The sequence below is a fragment of the Eubalaena glacialis genome, chromosome 16 (assembly GCF_028564815.1).
Source record: "Eubalaena glacialis isolate mEubGla1 chromosome 16, mEubGla1.1.hap2.+ XY, whole genome shotgun sequence".
Taxonomy (NCBI): domain Eukaryota; kingdom Metazoa; phylum Chordata; class Mammalia; order Artiodactyla; family Balaenidae; genus Eubalaena; species Eubalaena glacialis.
The window spans coordinates 3,514,738-3,529,859 of NC_083731.1; the positions used below are offsets into that span (position 1 = coordinate 3,514,738).

At 41.6% G+C, this 15,122-nt stretch overlaps 1 protein-coding gene across 1 annotated transcript in view; it reads right to left on the minus strand.

The window, feature by feature from the left end:
* The window catches only part of MYO16 (myosin XVI), a 422,800-nt gene that overhangs the window by 133,132 nt on the left and 274,546 nt on the right, over window positions 1–15,122 (minus strand). Inside the window, exon 23 of the mRNA XM_061170768.1 lies at window positions 3,480–3,555. Within this exon, the coding sequence (XP_061026751.1) occupies window positions 3,480–3,555 (76 nt within the window). The remainder of the gene's footprint in view (window positions 1–3,479; window positions 3,556–15,122) is intronic.

A 15,122-nucleotide genomic window follows, 5' to 3' on the forward strand; every position in this document is an offset into this window, starting at 1 on the left:
GGTCTAAAAGCAATGACACCCCAGTAGCAATGAGCTCACCCTGCCCCCATTTCTTAGTGTTTCTTAACACCATTCACCTCTAAAATAAATCAAGTGTTCTTGGATAAGTGGCCAATTCTGGATCTGAGGCAAGGTAGAAGATCCTAGAACATTTTGGAAAGCCAGAATGTAAGAAAGTGCCACAAAAGACATGAGAACCTGTCAAAAGGACATAGGAACTAGCTTGGAGGGGTTCTCACTGGCCAAGTCTTGGGCAATTTTAGTATCAAAATAATGACAAAACTGGGCTTCCACTTCTTAAAATATTAATGTCATGAAGAAAAAGGAAAGTTGAGGAAATGTCCCAGATTAAAGAAGACTGACAAGAAATGGCAAGTAAACTCAGCAAATGGTCCTGAATTGGGGGAAAAATCATTATGAAAGACATTAGTGGGATAATTGGCAAAGTGTTACATAAACTCTGAATTAGATATTGGTATCATATCAATGTTTAATAGTCTGATAATTTACTGAGGTTATCTACGATCATGTCCTTGGTCTTAGGATATGGACCAAAGTGTTTAGGCACAAAGACACTTTTGGCCATTCTCCAGTGGTTCAGAGAGTGTGCGTACTCACGCACGCACGCACACACGGAGATGGAAGGAAGGAGAGAGGAAGAGAGAAAAGGAGAAAGGAAATGAAAAAAGTCAATCTGGGAAAAGAGCATACGGGAGTTCCTTGTACTAATTTTGTGACTTTAAGTTTGAAATCATTTCAAAGCAAACAGTGAAACAATAAACATATAATACCATGGCCTATTTAACTTAATTAAAAATATTATTTATATTTCTAGCTAGTCTGTGGATGGATGGAACCACAGACAGATAGTGCAACTTGGTACTCCCATAACTGGGGAAAAAGGCTTTACTACATCTGTAAACACTAGACATAACTATGAACCAAAACATGTAACTGACCTGTTTCTGTCCTTTCTCTGGATCACACACCCAGGCTGCATGAAGGTAAAGTAGGACTAGCATCACCCTATGATGGAGATGCCATCATGCCTCAACCCTAACAGTAGAGCCCGGCCCGTAAGCTGAGCCAGCGGGAGGCGAGAGCAGGTTCCTCGGCACATTAAAAAGAGAAATTCGGCCATCGTGTTGCCACCTAGAGCCTGAGAAGGAAGTCCCTAGCGAAGAGACAGCTTTGGCCTTCCTTCCCTATTTCTAGGAGTCACTTGCTGCAGGCATTTTTCTTCATGTCACCCTGTATACACGTTGCAATGGGAAGCATCCCTCTCTGGGCTCTATACACAATGCACTGGGCGCCTTTCTGCCCGTAAAACAGGCTGAGCTAACTGAGGTGCCCACAGTCTATAGGCAGGTATGCAGAAATGCCAACAGCATCACTGACAATAAATAGTAAATTTTCCTCCACTTATAAGTAGACTTAAGAGTCTGGACTTTAACTCTACCTGCTTCTTTCTGAGTCAAGTGGACTTGATGTCTCATCTTGGGCACCAACGAGGGCACTGTCTGTGTGAGCCGTACCACCCAGCTCCCTGTCTGCACTGGGCAGGGGTGTCACAGACACAGCTGGATTTGTAGGGATCCTGCCACAGACCCTGCCTCCTTCCTCACCTGGGAGCTTTTGGATAATATGAGAATTGAATCAGATGCTGTAAGCAGAGTACCTAGCAAGGTGCCTGGAAACAGGAATTATTACTATTATCTATAAATTATGCTTGATTTCATAACTATTTGCAGTGTCAAAACATTCCATAGACTCATAAAATACTATCACAACCAGGCATCTTTGCTTGTGTGATAGAACGGGTGAGCTACTGTGGCCTGTGGGCCAAATCCAGCCCATTGCCTGTTTTTGTAAATAAAGTTTTATTGAAATACAGCCACATCCACCTGTATCGTCTACAGTTGCTTCCTCATTATCATAGCAGAGTTGAGTAGTTGCAACCGTGAACTTACAGCTCACAAAGCTTGAAATATTTATTCTCTAGCTCTCGGCAGAAAACGCTTGGCACCTCTTACATGAACATATAAGGGCACATTGTAAATTTTGTCCTCTTGTTCAGATGTATGTATAGTCTAAAATATTTAGAATAAAATAAGATTCGCCTGTTTTCTCTTGGCACTTGTTAGCAAGCATACACAAAAGAATGACTTTAAGATATAGGGACTCTGTTAGATAAGCAGAATTGCAATATCAGAAGTCATCATGTTTTCTTTCTAAATACATATTCTGTCACCATGAAATACAAAAAAAAAGGAGGCCTAGTGCCAACTTTGAAAACATGCTGTATATTAGTTCTTCATAAAATACATGGATTTTATATATGTTATAAAATTTTAAGTATGTTATGAATGAAAGTCCAAATATTTGAAAACTAGAAGGCAGATACTTCCAGTGATAATCAAGAAGATCAATTATCTCACTTCTTTCTTTTTACACAGTATTATTCCAAGTCCATGTTTTTATCATTAGTCTCAGCCTTTAAGAGAACTCAATAACCATACATTCTGAGAGGCAAGCAGAATCATTCCCCATGAAAAGCAATATATTGCAACTCTACTATTGATTTAAGGTAAATATATTCCTCCAGCCGGAAGTGATATGGATGTCTTATTTCCAGCTCAAAGGCATCCAACTATTTCACGAAAGGCTATGATATGCTTCTTTTCCCAGGAATGATAAATGGCTCCATCTCATTTAGAGCAACTTAAAGCACAAAGATGATACATTTTAATTCGTTGAAGAAGTTATTAAGAAAATGTGAATCACTGCAGAACTGCTATTAAGAAAATAATTACTAGAGGATATAGAACTATACATACATGTAAATGTATAGATCTATATGTAAATATAGAGATATATATAATTATACCACATATAAACCCAGTACATCGTTTTACATATAGTATAGAATTATAGATATATGTATAGAGATATGTATATAAAGTACTGAGGTTCACTAAGTAGATGTCACCTATAAATTTATATGGATATATACATATATGCATGTGTGTATGTATATATCAATTTGTACCCTCATTTTACTTTGTAAGCATTAGTTTTTTATAGCTGAAAGTACACAAGAACAAAATACCACCTTTAGATGTGCTCCAGAGTCATCTTAAGTAATGAAATTCACCCTGCTGTAGCCTAAACAACTGTGGAAGCCATATGCATCTTCATCAGTCTTCACACAAGAGCTTCTTTATATTCACACGCCAAATTGGTAAAGGTGTTTTATATTTCTATCTGCTAAAAGCTTACTTAAATTATGGTTTCTACTAGACTCCAAATTAAATTGTAAGCAGTGTGTAGCATGGCAAGATCCATTCCTTATTATTCTGGGCATTAGAACACAAAAGATAGTTCAATTATCCTTAGCTGGTGGCATATTTTATAGGACCATGTTCAGAGACAGAGACGTAAAGAATGTGTGGCATTTTAACCGTACGAGGAAAACTTACTTTTCATTACAAATAGAAGATTCTGTGAAAGGGAGTCTTTATTTTTTTCAATTGCTCCAACAATTTCATACATTACCTATAATAAAAGAAAGTGACATAATTACTAATGGTTAAACATGACCACGAAAGTAATTTCCTTTAAAGAATAACTTGACTCAGCGGCAGTTTTAAATTATTCATAAGAGCAGTGTCTTCAGGTCTCAGAGTTCTGGCTACAGGCAAGTTCAAAGCTCCCATTCCCAGGCTCTCCTTCTGCACATGGAGCCAGGGATGCCTACTCTGCTCTGATTGCCGGAGCCCTCCTCCAATCGCGAGTTTAGGAGAAAGGGGTGCTGACTCACAGCCATCATAGCCTGTTAATTCTGAAAAACCCTCACCTGCTCAGAAAACTCTCTAAACCAAGTAGGAAGACTTCATGACACCTTGGGAGGGAAGGAAATGAGGCGTCAGTTTGAGAAATGGAGTGCTGTCTTTATTTAAAAACTTAAAATAGAGCTACCATATGATCCTGCAATCCCACTCCTGGGCATATATCCAGAGAAAACTCTAATTCCAAAAGATACATGCAATGTTCACAGCAGCACTATTTACAAGAGCCAAGATATAGAAGCAACCTGAATGCCCACTGACAGATGAATGGATGAAAACGATGTGGTATATATATACAATGGAATACTACTCAGCCATAAAAACGAATTAAATAACGCCATTTGCAGCAACATGGATGGACCCAGAGATTCTCATATTGAGTGAAGTCAGTCAGAGAAAGACAAATATTATATGATGTCACTTATATGTGGAATCTAAAAAAATGATAGCAAATGAACTTACTTACAAAAGAAATAAACTCACAGATATAGAAAACAAACTTATGGTCACCAAAGTGGATAGCAGCGGGGGTTGGGGGGGGCGGGAAGAGATAAATCAGCAGTTTGGGATTAACAGATACGCACACTACTATATAGAAAATACTAAACAACAAGAACCTACTGTAGAGCACAGAAAACTATACTCAATATCTTGTAATAACCTATAATGGAAAAGAATCTGAAAAAGAATAGATATTGAACAGATATGTACATATATATGTATGTATGTGTAACTGAATCACTTTGCTGTACACTTGAAACTAACACAACATTGTAAATTAACTATACTTCAGTTAAAAAAAAAAAGCGTTCCTTTGGATCATTTAAGCAGTGAATAAAATCTGAAGTCCTTAAAACAAAGAAAACTCAGGAAACAATTAATTCTGGATTATTCAAAGAACAGTTTTTTTTTCTGTCACAGTTTACTTACGAACATATTTAAATGACTTTATTGTCTGGTTTTGCTGGTATTCCCATCTGGCCTGGGAGACGTGATTTTTGAAGAGAGACGTGGTTTTATTGTCTCTCTCAGCCTCAGCCAAGTGTGAGTTCCCAAGTGTGGTCCTGAGGGTCAGATCAGCCACGAGGCCCATGAGATTCAACAGCTGCTGCTGCTTCACCACGGTTGGGTGTCACAGGCTGTCCTTTACCCCAGGTAGACCAGGACTGACCCCAAGGAGGGCATCTGGTCAATGATGTCTCTTCGTTCTACATCACCATGAGGGAGTGTGGGTGGTTAGACAAGTGAAGGTGATAATCACCCGACTCCTTCGGGAATTTTAACTGGACGGCCCAGAGAAGATTGTCTCATTGGCAGCAAGATGGAACTAGACAGAAAGAATCCATGAGAAAGAGGCTGAGTGGCCAGTGAGAGGAAGCTAGAAAAAGGTCAGATGATCCCCAGTGAGTCTTGGTTCCTACCGGGTTTTCAAGTTCCAATGCCTAACTGTGTCATCCTTACAATAAAGCCTTGCTGAGATTTTATTCTTTGCTGTCACAAGAGCCTAAATGGCAAAGAAATCCCAAGATACCCTCCAGATTCCCAGATTTTCCAACATGAATTTGGATCAGAAGACTGCTTGAGCTAAGAGGCAAACAACTAAACAACTTTAAGATACTTCTCAATCATTATCTAATTATCCAGTTTGCCCCTAGGCCAGAACATGGCTTACCAATATTAAAATGTAAGCTGTATGTCATGTTACATATTACACATTGTTGAATATAAACAATTTTTACATCATCTAGATCAGTGGTTCTCAACCAGGGATGATGGTGACACTTTCAGTGCCTGGAGTCTTTTGTGTTTGTCACAACTGAAGCGTTGGAAGGACAGGGGTGCTACAAGCATCCTACAGTGCCCTGGACAGCTCCACAGTGAAGAAGTATCTGGCTCCCAATGACCATCGGATTGGGGTTGAGAAACCTTAACCTGGAGTTTGGCTTCTGCATGTCTTCCTGTATTAGACACAGCAGTGCCCAGAGACCACAGACACCCAGCTAAGCTGCTCTGCATCTATATGGACTTTGGCAGGTTATTTAATGTCCCAGAGCTGATCCTGCAGTGTAGGGTCCTCCTCTGTATGGTTCTAATCTATAATTCTAGCCTCTTCTTTTCATGGGTATCTGATGATTCTGAAGTAAACACACACACACACACACACTTGGACTACCTGATTTTTTTCTAAATACATTCCTTGCCTGTCTTTGCTCCTGTCATGCCTTTGTGATGGGCCTTCCTCCTGTACCTTGAGGGAGTGACTACGGATTGCTCAGCTCTGTCTCTGCAGCAACAAGCAAAATGCTTTGTCCACTGGGCAGATTCATTTAATATTTGGTGAAATGAACAAAAAGGTTTCGTTATATTGTGACCACATATAGCATAACATCGTGCTGCCCCTTTTTATTTAAGATTATGTTGATGAGTCTTTCATTATCACAAGATCATGTGCTCTGGGAAGTCCTCATGAATGGCATCCTGGTTGTACTTGGTTGTACTTGTACTTGGATAGTTAGACAAAAAGCTAAAGGTCTCCCATTAAAACTAAAGTTCAAAACTTCCCAGCTGGAGACACCAGCCGGAGAAGTTACGTGGAAAAGATACTTAACAAAATCCATACAAGTGCAAACACTCAAGAAGGGCAGTTTGATGCTTGTAGGAAGCATGGAGTTGGGCAAAAGTTTTTACTTCATATAAAATTAATGAGTCTTGAAGCAGGTGAACTTAATTATTTTGTGACAATGGGAAAACTGCTTTAGCTCCTTGAGTCTTTCTTTATGTGTTAAATTAATATTCTGCAAAGGCATTCCAAGTTTAAGAGCTTCTGAGCCTATTCCTAAGACATGGATGATTACAGTATTGACAGGATTTGAGTTGACAGCTCAACAGAAGTATTAGACATTACCCCCCAAGATAGCTTATGTTATCATAATTAATACAATAATGCTAACGACTATGTGTTACATAAACTTGGCATTAGTGGAATGCTAACACATGGTTCCATATCATGTTTTTTTTCCTGGTCCCAAATCTGGAATCGAGTATTTCCTCAAGGAGCCCTTTCATATTTTACAGGAAAATTGAAATTAGAGACCTAAAGGTGCACAATTGCATACTATTATCGAGCTAGTCAGTGTTTCTAGGACTTTTCAGGGGACGAGCTGAGAAATACATGCACACAACACACATATGTGTGCACACGCATCTGAGATGGGTTTATTTTTTCATTTTAAGGATAAAATACAATCTGTTTCCAAACTTGGCCTTTTAACCATGATGATTTCCTCAATCCAATAAAGTTTGGTATTGGCCTTGTCAAAGGCAACTAGAAAATCTAAATAAATGATATCCACTCATGCCCATTTATTATGTCCATAGATAACCTGCTCCCATCACCTTTAAATACTTCTTAAACTTTTAATTTTGAGATAATTGTAGATTCACAGTTGTAAGAAGTAACAACGATAGAGCCGGTGGACCCTTTACCCCATTCCCTCCAGTGGTAACATCGGACAAAACCATCACCAGCAGGATACTGACATCAGTGCAGGGAAGACCCAGGACTCTATTTCTTATGTGGTGAATTGAGGTCATTTGTGTTTTGTGAGGAACTGGTCCAGTTCATCTAAGTCATCAAATTTATATGTGACAGTTGTTTGTAGTATTTATTCCCTTTTGATCTTTTTGTTGACTGCAGGGTCTGTATTCATATTTCCTGTTTTATTCCTGATATTAGCAATTTGTGTCTTTTCTCTTTTTTCTTTGTCATTCCTTACTAGAGGTTTGTCATTTTTATGGTTATTTTAAGAGAACCAACTCTTTGTTTCATTGATTTTCTCTATCTTTAAAAAAAATTCCACGCATTTTGCTCTCGGTTTGCTCTTGGATTGCCTTTCGTTTGCTTGTTCTGGGTTTATTTTACTTTCCTTCTTCTAGGTTGTTGAGGTGGAAGCTTAGATTACTGACTTGAGACTTTCCTCTTTTCTAATATGTGTATGTAGTGCTATAAATTTTCCTCTTGGCACTGTTTTAGGTCTGTCTCAAAAGTTTGATATGTTGTATTTTCATTTTCATTCAGTTCAACATATTTTTGGATTCCCTTGAAACTTCATTTTTGATTTAAGGATTATTTAGAAGGGCATTTTTTAGTTTCCAGGTATTTGGAGATTTTCCTGTTATTTTTCTCTTCTTGATTTTTAGTTTGAGGAGTCCATTGTGATAGGAAAGCCCCAGTCTGTATAATTTCAATCCTTCGGAATTTTAGGTTTGGTTTATGGCCCAGAATACAGGCTTTCTTGAAGCATGGACTTGAAAAGAATGAGTATTCTGCTTCTCTTGGTTTACACATCTATAAATGAGCAGATCCCGTTGGTTGATGGTGTTGAGTTCTTCTACATCCTTTCTGATTTCCCACAAAGCTGTTCTATCAATTGAGAAGAGGACGTTGAAGTTTCCCACTTAACCTTCTGGTTAGCTGACCTCCTCTGAGAGCACTCAGCAGGGGAAGAGAGGCACAGCCTCATTACTGTCAAGTGGAGAATTCGGGGTCCCCGCTCAACCTCCTCTGACACAAAAGAAGAGGGGATTCTCATTGCCGCTGGGTGGGCAGGAGTTGTGGGTCTCCACTGGGTCTCCAGGCACACTTCCCTGGCTGCAGGGTGAGCAGGGGAAGGGGTCGACGTGCCTCTTACTGCTTCCTAAGTGGGCGTGGGGAGAGGGGACCTGCGGCGGGTTACCTCTGGGCAGTGGCGAGAGCCCTGGCCTCCCCCCACGCCTCTGACATCACCCCCTCCCCCCAGCAAGGAGGTGATGGCACAAGACAAATGCAGAAACTTCGCACAACGCTGAAATCTGAACTCTGCCTAAACATTTCAAAACTGCACATTCTAAAAAGGCACACTGTCATTTTAATAAAGGTAACTAAAAGGTTTTGGGTTTTATTTTCACTTAAAAAAATTATAGCAAACGAGCAGGCCACAGTTAAAAAAATATATAATCTGGATGATGATAACACACACATTTTCTTTTAGTCCTAAGTTAACACGAGAACTAAAAGTTAATTTTCAGAAGAAGACGTGAATAGAAAACCAAAAATCTAACTCCATGATCGCTCGTGTCGAATCCTTGGTAGATCCTCACTTTCTACAGAAAGATGTCCACCTCACTGAATACAATCCTTTGACATATGGCCTATTTCCAGGTGCTCCCCTTTCTTTTTAGAAAAGTCCTTTCCAGCTCCACCAGCTGCCAAAGCCAAGTCTACTTCTCAGGGCCCACATCTAGGTAGGAGGCATCAAGCTGTACTGGAAAGAGGACCAGCCTTGCACGGCAGCTGCCTTTTGGGCTCCAGCTTCAACCAGGCCTGGTACCTGGTAGGTAAGGACATCAAGGTACTGAGCCTTCCTGATTTCTCGTCTCCAGAACATGGATGGTAATGTCAACCTCTCTCTCTCTCTGGGTGATTTTGAAGATGCATGAAAAAGTATGTTAGTCCTAGTTTTGCATAGTACCTATCGTTTTCTAATCAGCAACCCCCATATCTGCTCTAACGCTCACCTGAACTTTCCTCTCAGCCCTGTTCCAGAATATTTTTACATTATCGCCCCGAGAAGGACTCACGGAGTCATCTACGCCATCTAGCTATGAGGCTGCTACATGAGCTGCCATCCGAAAAGGAGGCTCTCATCCTGTAGCTGTAATGCCATCAGTCAAAATTCATTTATTCCTTTACAAAGAAATTGCCTCCGAATAAAGCCCATCTCCCTGGAAGAGTAAAAGCACATTACACTCACCAGCCACCTAGCCTCAGCCTCCGGACCTCACTGGGACCACTGGCCTGAAGAGGCACTAAGGTTGCATAGAAGCCATGGATGCTGCAACACTGAGTGGGAAAAGGCCACCCCATTGGGCTCCTGGTGATTCAAAGGGCAGTGAGCCTCAGAGCCTAGTTAAATGGACAGAGGAATCTGTATGAATGGGAAAACAGCAAGGAGAAAAAAATGTACCCTAGGAATCACCCTAGCTCTGTGAGTCTATGATGCCAGGGTGACAGATAAGGCCTGTCCCGTCTCAGCTGTGCCACTCGGGAGGGACGTAGCGGGCATTGCTGGAATGGCAGGAGCAGGTTTCAGGCATGGGCCTTTCTAGGTCACTCAGGACAGCTTCTCTGCTCTCAGCCCCACCCCTCCTTTTCCTGCTGGTTTACTGTTTGGGGGATGAAAGGAGAAAAAAACCTGAAAGTCACAAAAGATAGAGGCCAGAATAAATGCTCTTTTTCCCCCTCTGTCTTAACATAACTGAAACTCAGGCTTGTTTTTTTTTTTTTTTTCCTCTTAAGGATTCATGCTATAAGTGACAGCATCCCTCATGCATGTAACAGAGAAATTTATATGCATACAGGCCCATACAAATCTTAAAGGAAATTGTCATGTAGTCAAAGATTTCCTTTGGAATGATTCCATTCAATAAAATGGCTCCAAAGGAAATTTAGCATTTTCCTCACGTTTCAGCAGTTAGCACGCTCGTCTAAATGCTTTGGTGAGGATGCCGAGAGAGAAGAGTGTAGGCTGGGGAGCCACGGCCACATGCTCCTTTTCTGGATGTACTCGCTGTAACACTCCGGCACTGCAATACGTACAATTAAAAGAAAAATTATGTTCGCCGTATATAAAAACAGGGGTTATAAAACTTTCGCCATGGGTGTGAATCACAATCCATCAAGATACTTAGTCTCCTGGGTCCACAAAGAAAAGTTACAAAAGGCCAAACCACATGCATTGTCTTCCCAACTGGAGGCTGTCAAGCTCAGGTTTGGCTAATCTCCAAGGAAACTGAAGTGCAAGGGTGAGTGAGCTCCAGGGAAATGGCTCCATCCACCATCCCTGATTTTACTTCCCTGAATTACAGCGAGAGCAATTGGCTTACTCCACCTGGATGAGGAAAGCACGGGGTCTGCCAGAGCTGGGGCCTAACATCCTAACGTCTGTGGTCTCAGCCCCGCTCCAGGCGCTGGCACGCAGGAGGAGGGCCACGCGAGGTCAAGGAAGGTGTGCCAGCCTGCCGTCAGCTCCACTTTCCGTAGAACTGTCTTCTCCCTTCCCACCTCCGGCCGCAGAGGAGGCAGCTGCTTCACGTCTCTGGGTCACCTCATCGTCTCCCATCTGTCTCCACTTTTCCTGTGGAACCTACTCCCTGGACTCCTTTGCTTCTGCTTGAAAATTTGGAGCAGTTTCTTTTTCAGTCTAGACTCCGGCTGACCTCCACCAGCCCCAATTTCTCGCTCTGTCTATTCGTGTCTTTGTGCTGACAGCTCAGCTGCTTCTACCTGCTCTGCAGCTCAAAAGGACAGGGAGAGATACCGTGTTCATCACTGTTCAGACCACCTGATGAGAGATAATGAAGCTCTTGAAGGTATGACGGAAAGCCAAGAGAGCAAGGCAGGCCTAGAAGGGCGGATGGATGGATGCAGACAGAGCGATTAAAAACCACTCATTCTAAGAAGACTGAGGGTGCAAGGAGATAGCATCGCAGCCCGTGAAATGAACCACATGCAGCGAGCGGAGGGGGTCTCAGCGTACCTGCAGAGAGGCCTCACAGGTTAGAGAAAAAGAAATGGAAACAAATAGAGCATGGCACTGTAGGCTAGAAACGTAAATGTCACAACCAATTCTCCATTCAGGCCAGAATCAGGAAGCCAACAGGAAACCACCTGAGTGGGAGAACAAGGGTGGAGAATTCTTAGGAGAGCCTTTTGTGGCATCACTTAGGGATTCGCTACCTAGACTTCCTGCGTCTTCTTTGTCCTTCCTTCTCCTACTGGGCTGAGACGTTACCCATTGTAACATATAAAACGCTGCATTAGAATGAGAGCCTTTTCCAGAGTGGACACTCTACCTTGCGAGGCAAAATGTAAAGGACAAACTGAATTGCTAATTATATTACCACCTAATTAATGTAGTTCCGATGTGGAAATCTGTGTTTCCATGTGGTTAAGTCCTAAAAGTTCAACTTCCTCTAATGAAGCTACCCTCAGTGATAACTGAGGCATTTCAGGACATCCCAGACTACAGCATGGATGGCTTACGTGTGCTTCTGGCGGCACTGGTATCTCCTTTATATATGTGTGTGTGTGTACATATTTCTCTAAGTACGGTATTTGACTTGGACATCTCTGTCTATCTATGGATCTATGGATCTATTGCTCTCACACCAACTTAAGTGCATAGCAGTGATTGCTTTATACAGCAGGCAAATAGGGCCATAAATACTTTTACACAGTTTCTTCCCCCAGCCCCTAAACCAAGAGGGAGGAGACTTCATGGAACGCCCTCATACACTTGGACAATGTCCCAGCACTTAGGGAGACACTGGGAATGGGTGATCGACCCCCACTAAGTAGCACAAAGTCAGAAATGGGCAGGAGGATGGGGTGCGTGTGAGGGAAGGGACAGCCCTGCTGCGGGAGGAGGGGCCGCTGTGTGTCAGCGCCAGAAAGTGGAGAGCAGGACATAGTACGCTTTTTGATGAAGTACAAAGGGTGTGATGAAGTTTCCTCGTCTGGTCTACAATCCCAAGTTGGGTTACATCCTGCCCAAGAGGCTATATGTGAGGCTGAGAGGAGTGGGGTCTGGTGGAGAGTGTCTGTGGGTGAACATCAGAAACCAGGGCCCCATGGGAGCAGCCAGCTGGTGGGGAGGGGGGAACAGCATCACCAAGGGCACAGGAAGGGCCTCAAAGCCCCCCCAGGGGAGCGTCTCAGGGACACATGGAAGCACCCAAGCCAGCATCAGCCCTAAACACCGAAAGGAGTCGTGTGTGTGAAGGCATATTGGGACGAAACGAGAGGACCCAGCACAAGAATAAACAGAAAACAGGATACTCCAGGCCACGGTCCCATGTCTGCTGTGTGGCTGAGGCTCGACGGGACTAAACTGTCAGCTCAAGTTTGGTTCTGATCACTATACAGGACCAGAAATTCCTCGTCGCTGAGTTGAGTCCGTGAGCACCAATGAAAGCAAATAAAGGACTTTCTATTACTTAGGAGAGACCAGAAATATCGCTGGAGCTGTCTGGGTTTTTTTTTCTGGTTAAAAGGAAGGGTTGCCCCAGCTGAATATATTTTAAAAAGTGGTGTGAACCCAAAATAAAAATCGAATCCTGATGACATCTCCCGAGTTGTGCATATTCAACTACCAGGTACACGAAGAACAAGAGTGTTAAAACGATCTGGAAGATCTGATTTTTAAAAGAGAAATCAGAGTTTATTCTTCTACCAAAGGAGGTAAACTGGGAGGTAAAAATATGGAAAAGAAAGCAGGCATCACCGCCACTGTTTCAGGACTATTATTAACAAGTCGAATCAGAATAATCACATTTAATTCTGGACAGTGTCACCAGGGAAACAAGAGGATAAATGAAATAAAAGCAGTTCATATGCCTTTAAGTAAAGATATTCATTCATCCCTTTATTCATAATTCGCATTTCTTCCATTAGTTAGTGTTAGGAGACAGTTGAAGGGATCCAAGAGGGGGAGGTGATGTGACCTCGGGCGCTGGAATACAAATGAGGGATATTTGGATTCTAAGGGTAAGTGGGGAGAGAGTAGCTTGTATTTGGTAATTAACTGGGTTTCTGATTTTACCATGAGTTGAAAAGTGGGACAAATACGGCAAATCAGTTTTATTTACTTTTTTGAAGTCAGTTGAGAGAGTGTTGGGGAATTTAGTTTAGTTAGCCACTGGATCTGTTAACGTGAAGATGCCACTCAAGCAGAGATACTAAAAGTAGACCTGTAGGTGTGAAGCCCACAGAGAAACAGACTGGAGAGACATGGGAGCCATGTCATCTACGAAACTGAATCATGAGAGCATATAAACTCCTAGAAAGAGACATAAAATACTCTCCTGGGAATCATCAATATTTACAGAATGGAAGTAAATTCACTCATCAGTCAAATTCATAACCCCCTTCTCCACCATGTTATTTACATGATGCAAAATATAATCCCTAGGAAAGAGGTGGGATTAACAGCTGATAAAAATGGGCAACTTTTGAGATAGACTCTTGAGTTCACTATAGCACATTAGAATGTGTGTAAAGATTGGATTTTAGCAAAAGAAATAAGATCGTTTTCAGTAAATATAAATGGGTCTGATAATTTTTCATGCCTGGTTTCAGCTTTCTATCTGAGGTCTGCTGAAAAATGTCTGGATTTCATGCGTAGTGGTAAATTGATCTCTCTCTTGCATCAATATTTATAAGCAGAGGCTTCTATTTTTTACTTTTCCATTAAGCGATTCCATCTAATAGTTTTGCTTGCTCTCATTCTGATTCACTTTAAGTTGATAAATACTAATCAACAGAGAAAGTTATTAGAAGCACATAGTATTACTGTTAAGAGTCCTTATCTAGATATCTAGATTCTGGATATGGGCATTGAATTAAAATTACCACAACTGAAATTTATGAACACGCTTCATTGGTTCCTTTTAAGGAGAAAAAATACCAATCAACTAACAATAAGATATCAATATTCTAGGAAATCTAAAGTTCCCTATTTATAAATGTCTGTCAGCCCATGAAGATAAAAGAACCAGTTAAATCTTTGGAAAAAAACGGGAAGATTCCCTAAATAAGAGCCTGTATTTTCTCTTCCTAATGAAACTCTGGATAAGGAGACATTTATCAAGTCTACAAAAATGTAAGCCAAAGGTGAAATTGATAGAAGAAATGGAGCGCGAGGAGCCTGGGGGAGTTAGTGTTTATTTTTCTAAAAGTTTGCCCAAGAGGTGAACAAATACAGATGTAAATTAAGCTCTCTTTGTGTGGGTCAAAATACCTTTGTCAAAGAACCTTTAATAGTATCAGTTTGGCTTGGACCAGACAGGTTTCACTGTTATGTCTGGGGATTCTGCCTGGAGAAAAGAAAGAGGGAAATAAATGGAAACTTCCTTATTGATGAGTTCATCTCCTTTTCCCGTTGATTTAAAGGTTCACTTTCAGAGTCTTCTTGGGAACACTGTGTCCCCCACCAGTCTCTGGAGGTGAAGGCCAGGAGACAAGCTACAGAACGTGTTCCTGACACAGGTGACACAGGGAAATTGAAGGGACCAAGGTTTCACCCACATACATGTTATGTAAATACATCTGAGGGCAAAGAGGTCGGCTTTCATCGCTCTGTCACCTAGAATGTACTGCAGCCTCAATGAGATAGAGATCTCTGCTTCTCAGACGTCTGGGCAACACCATAAATCTCAACCGACATATTTCAAACT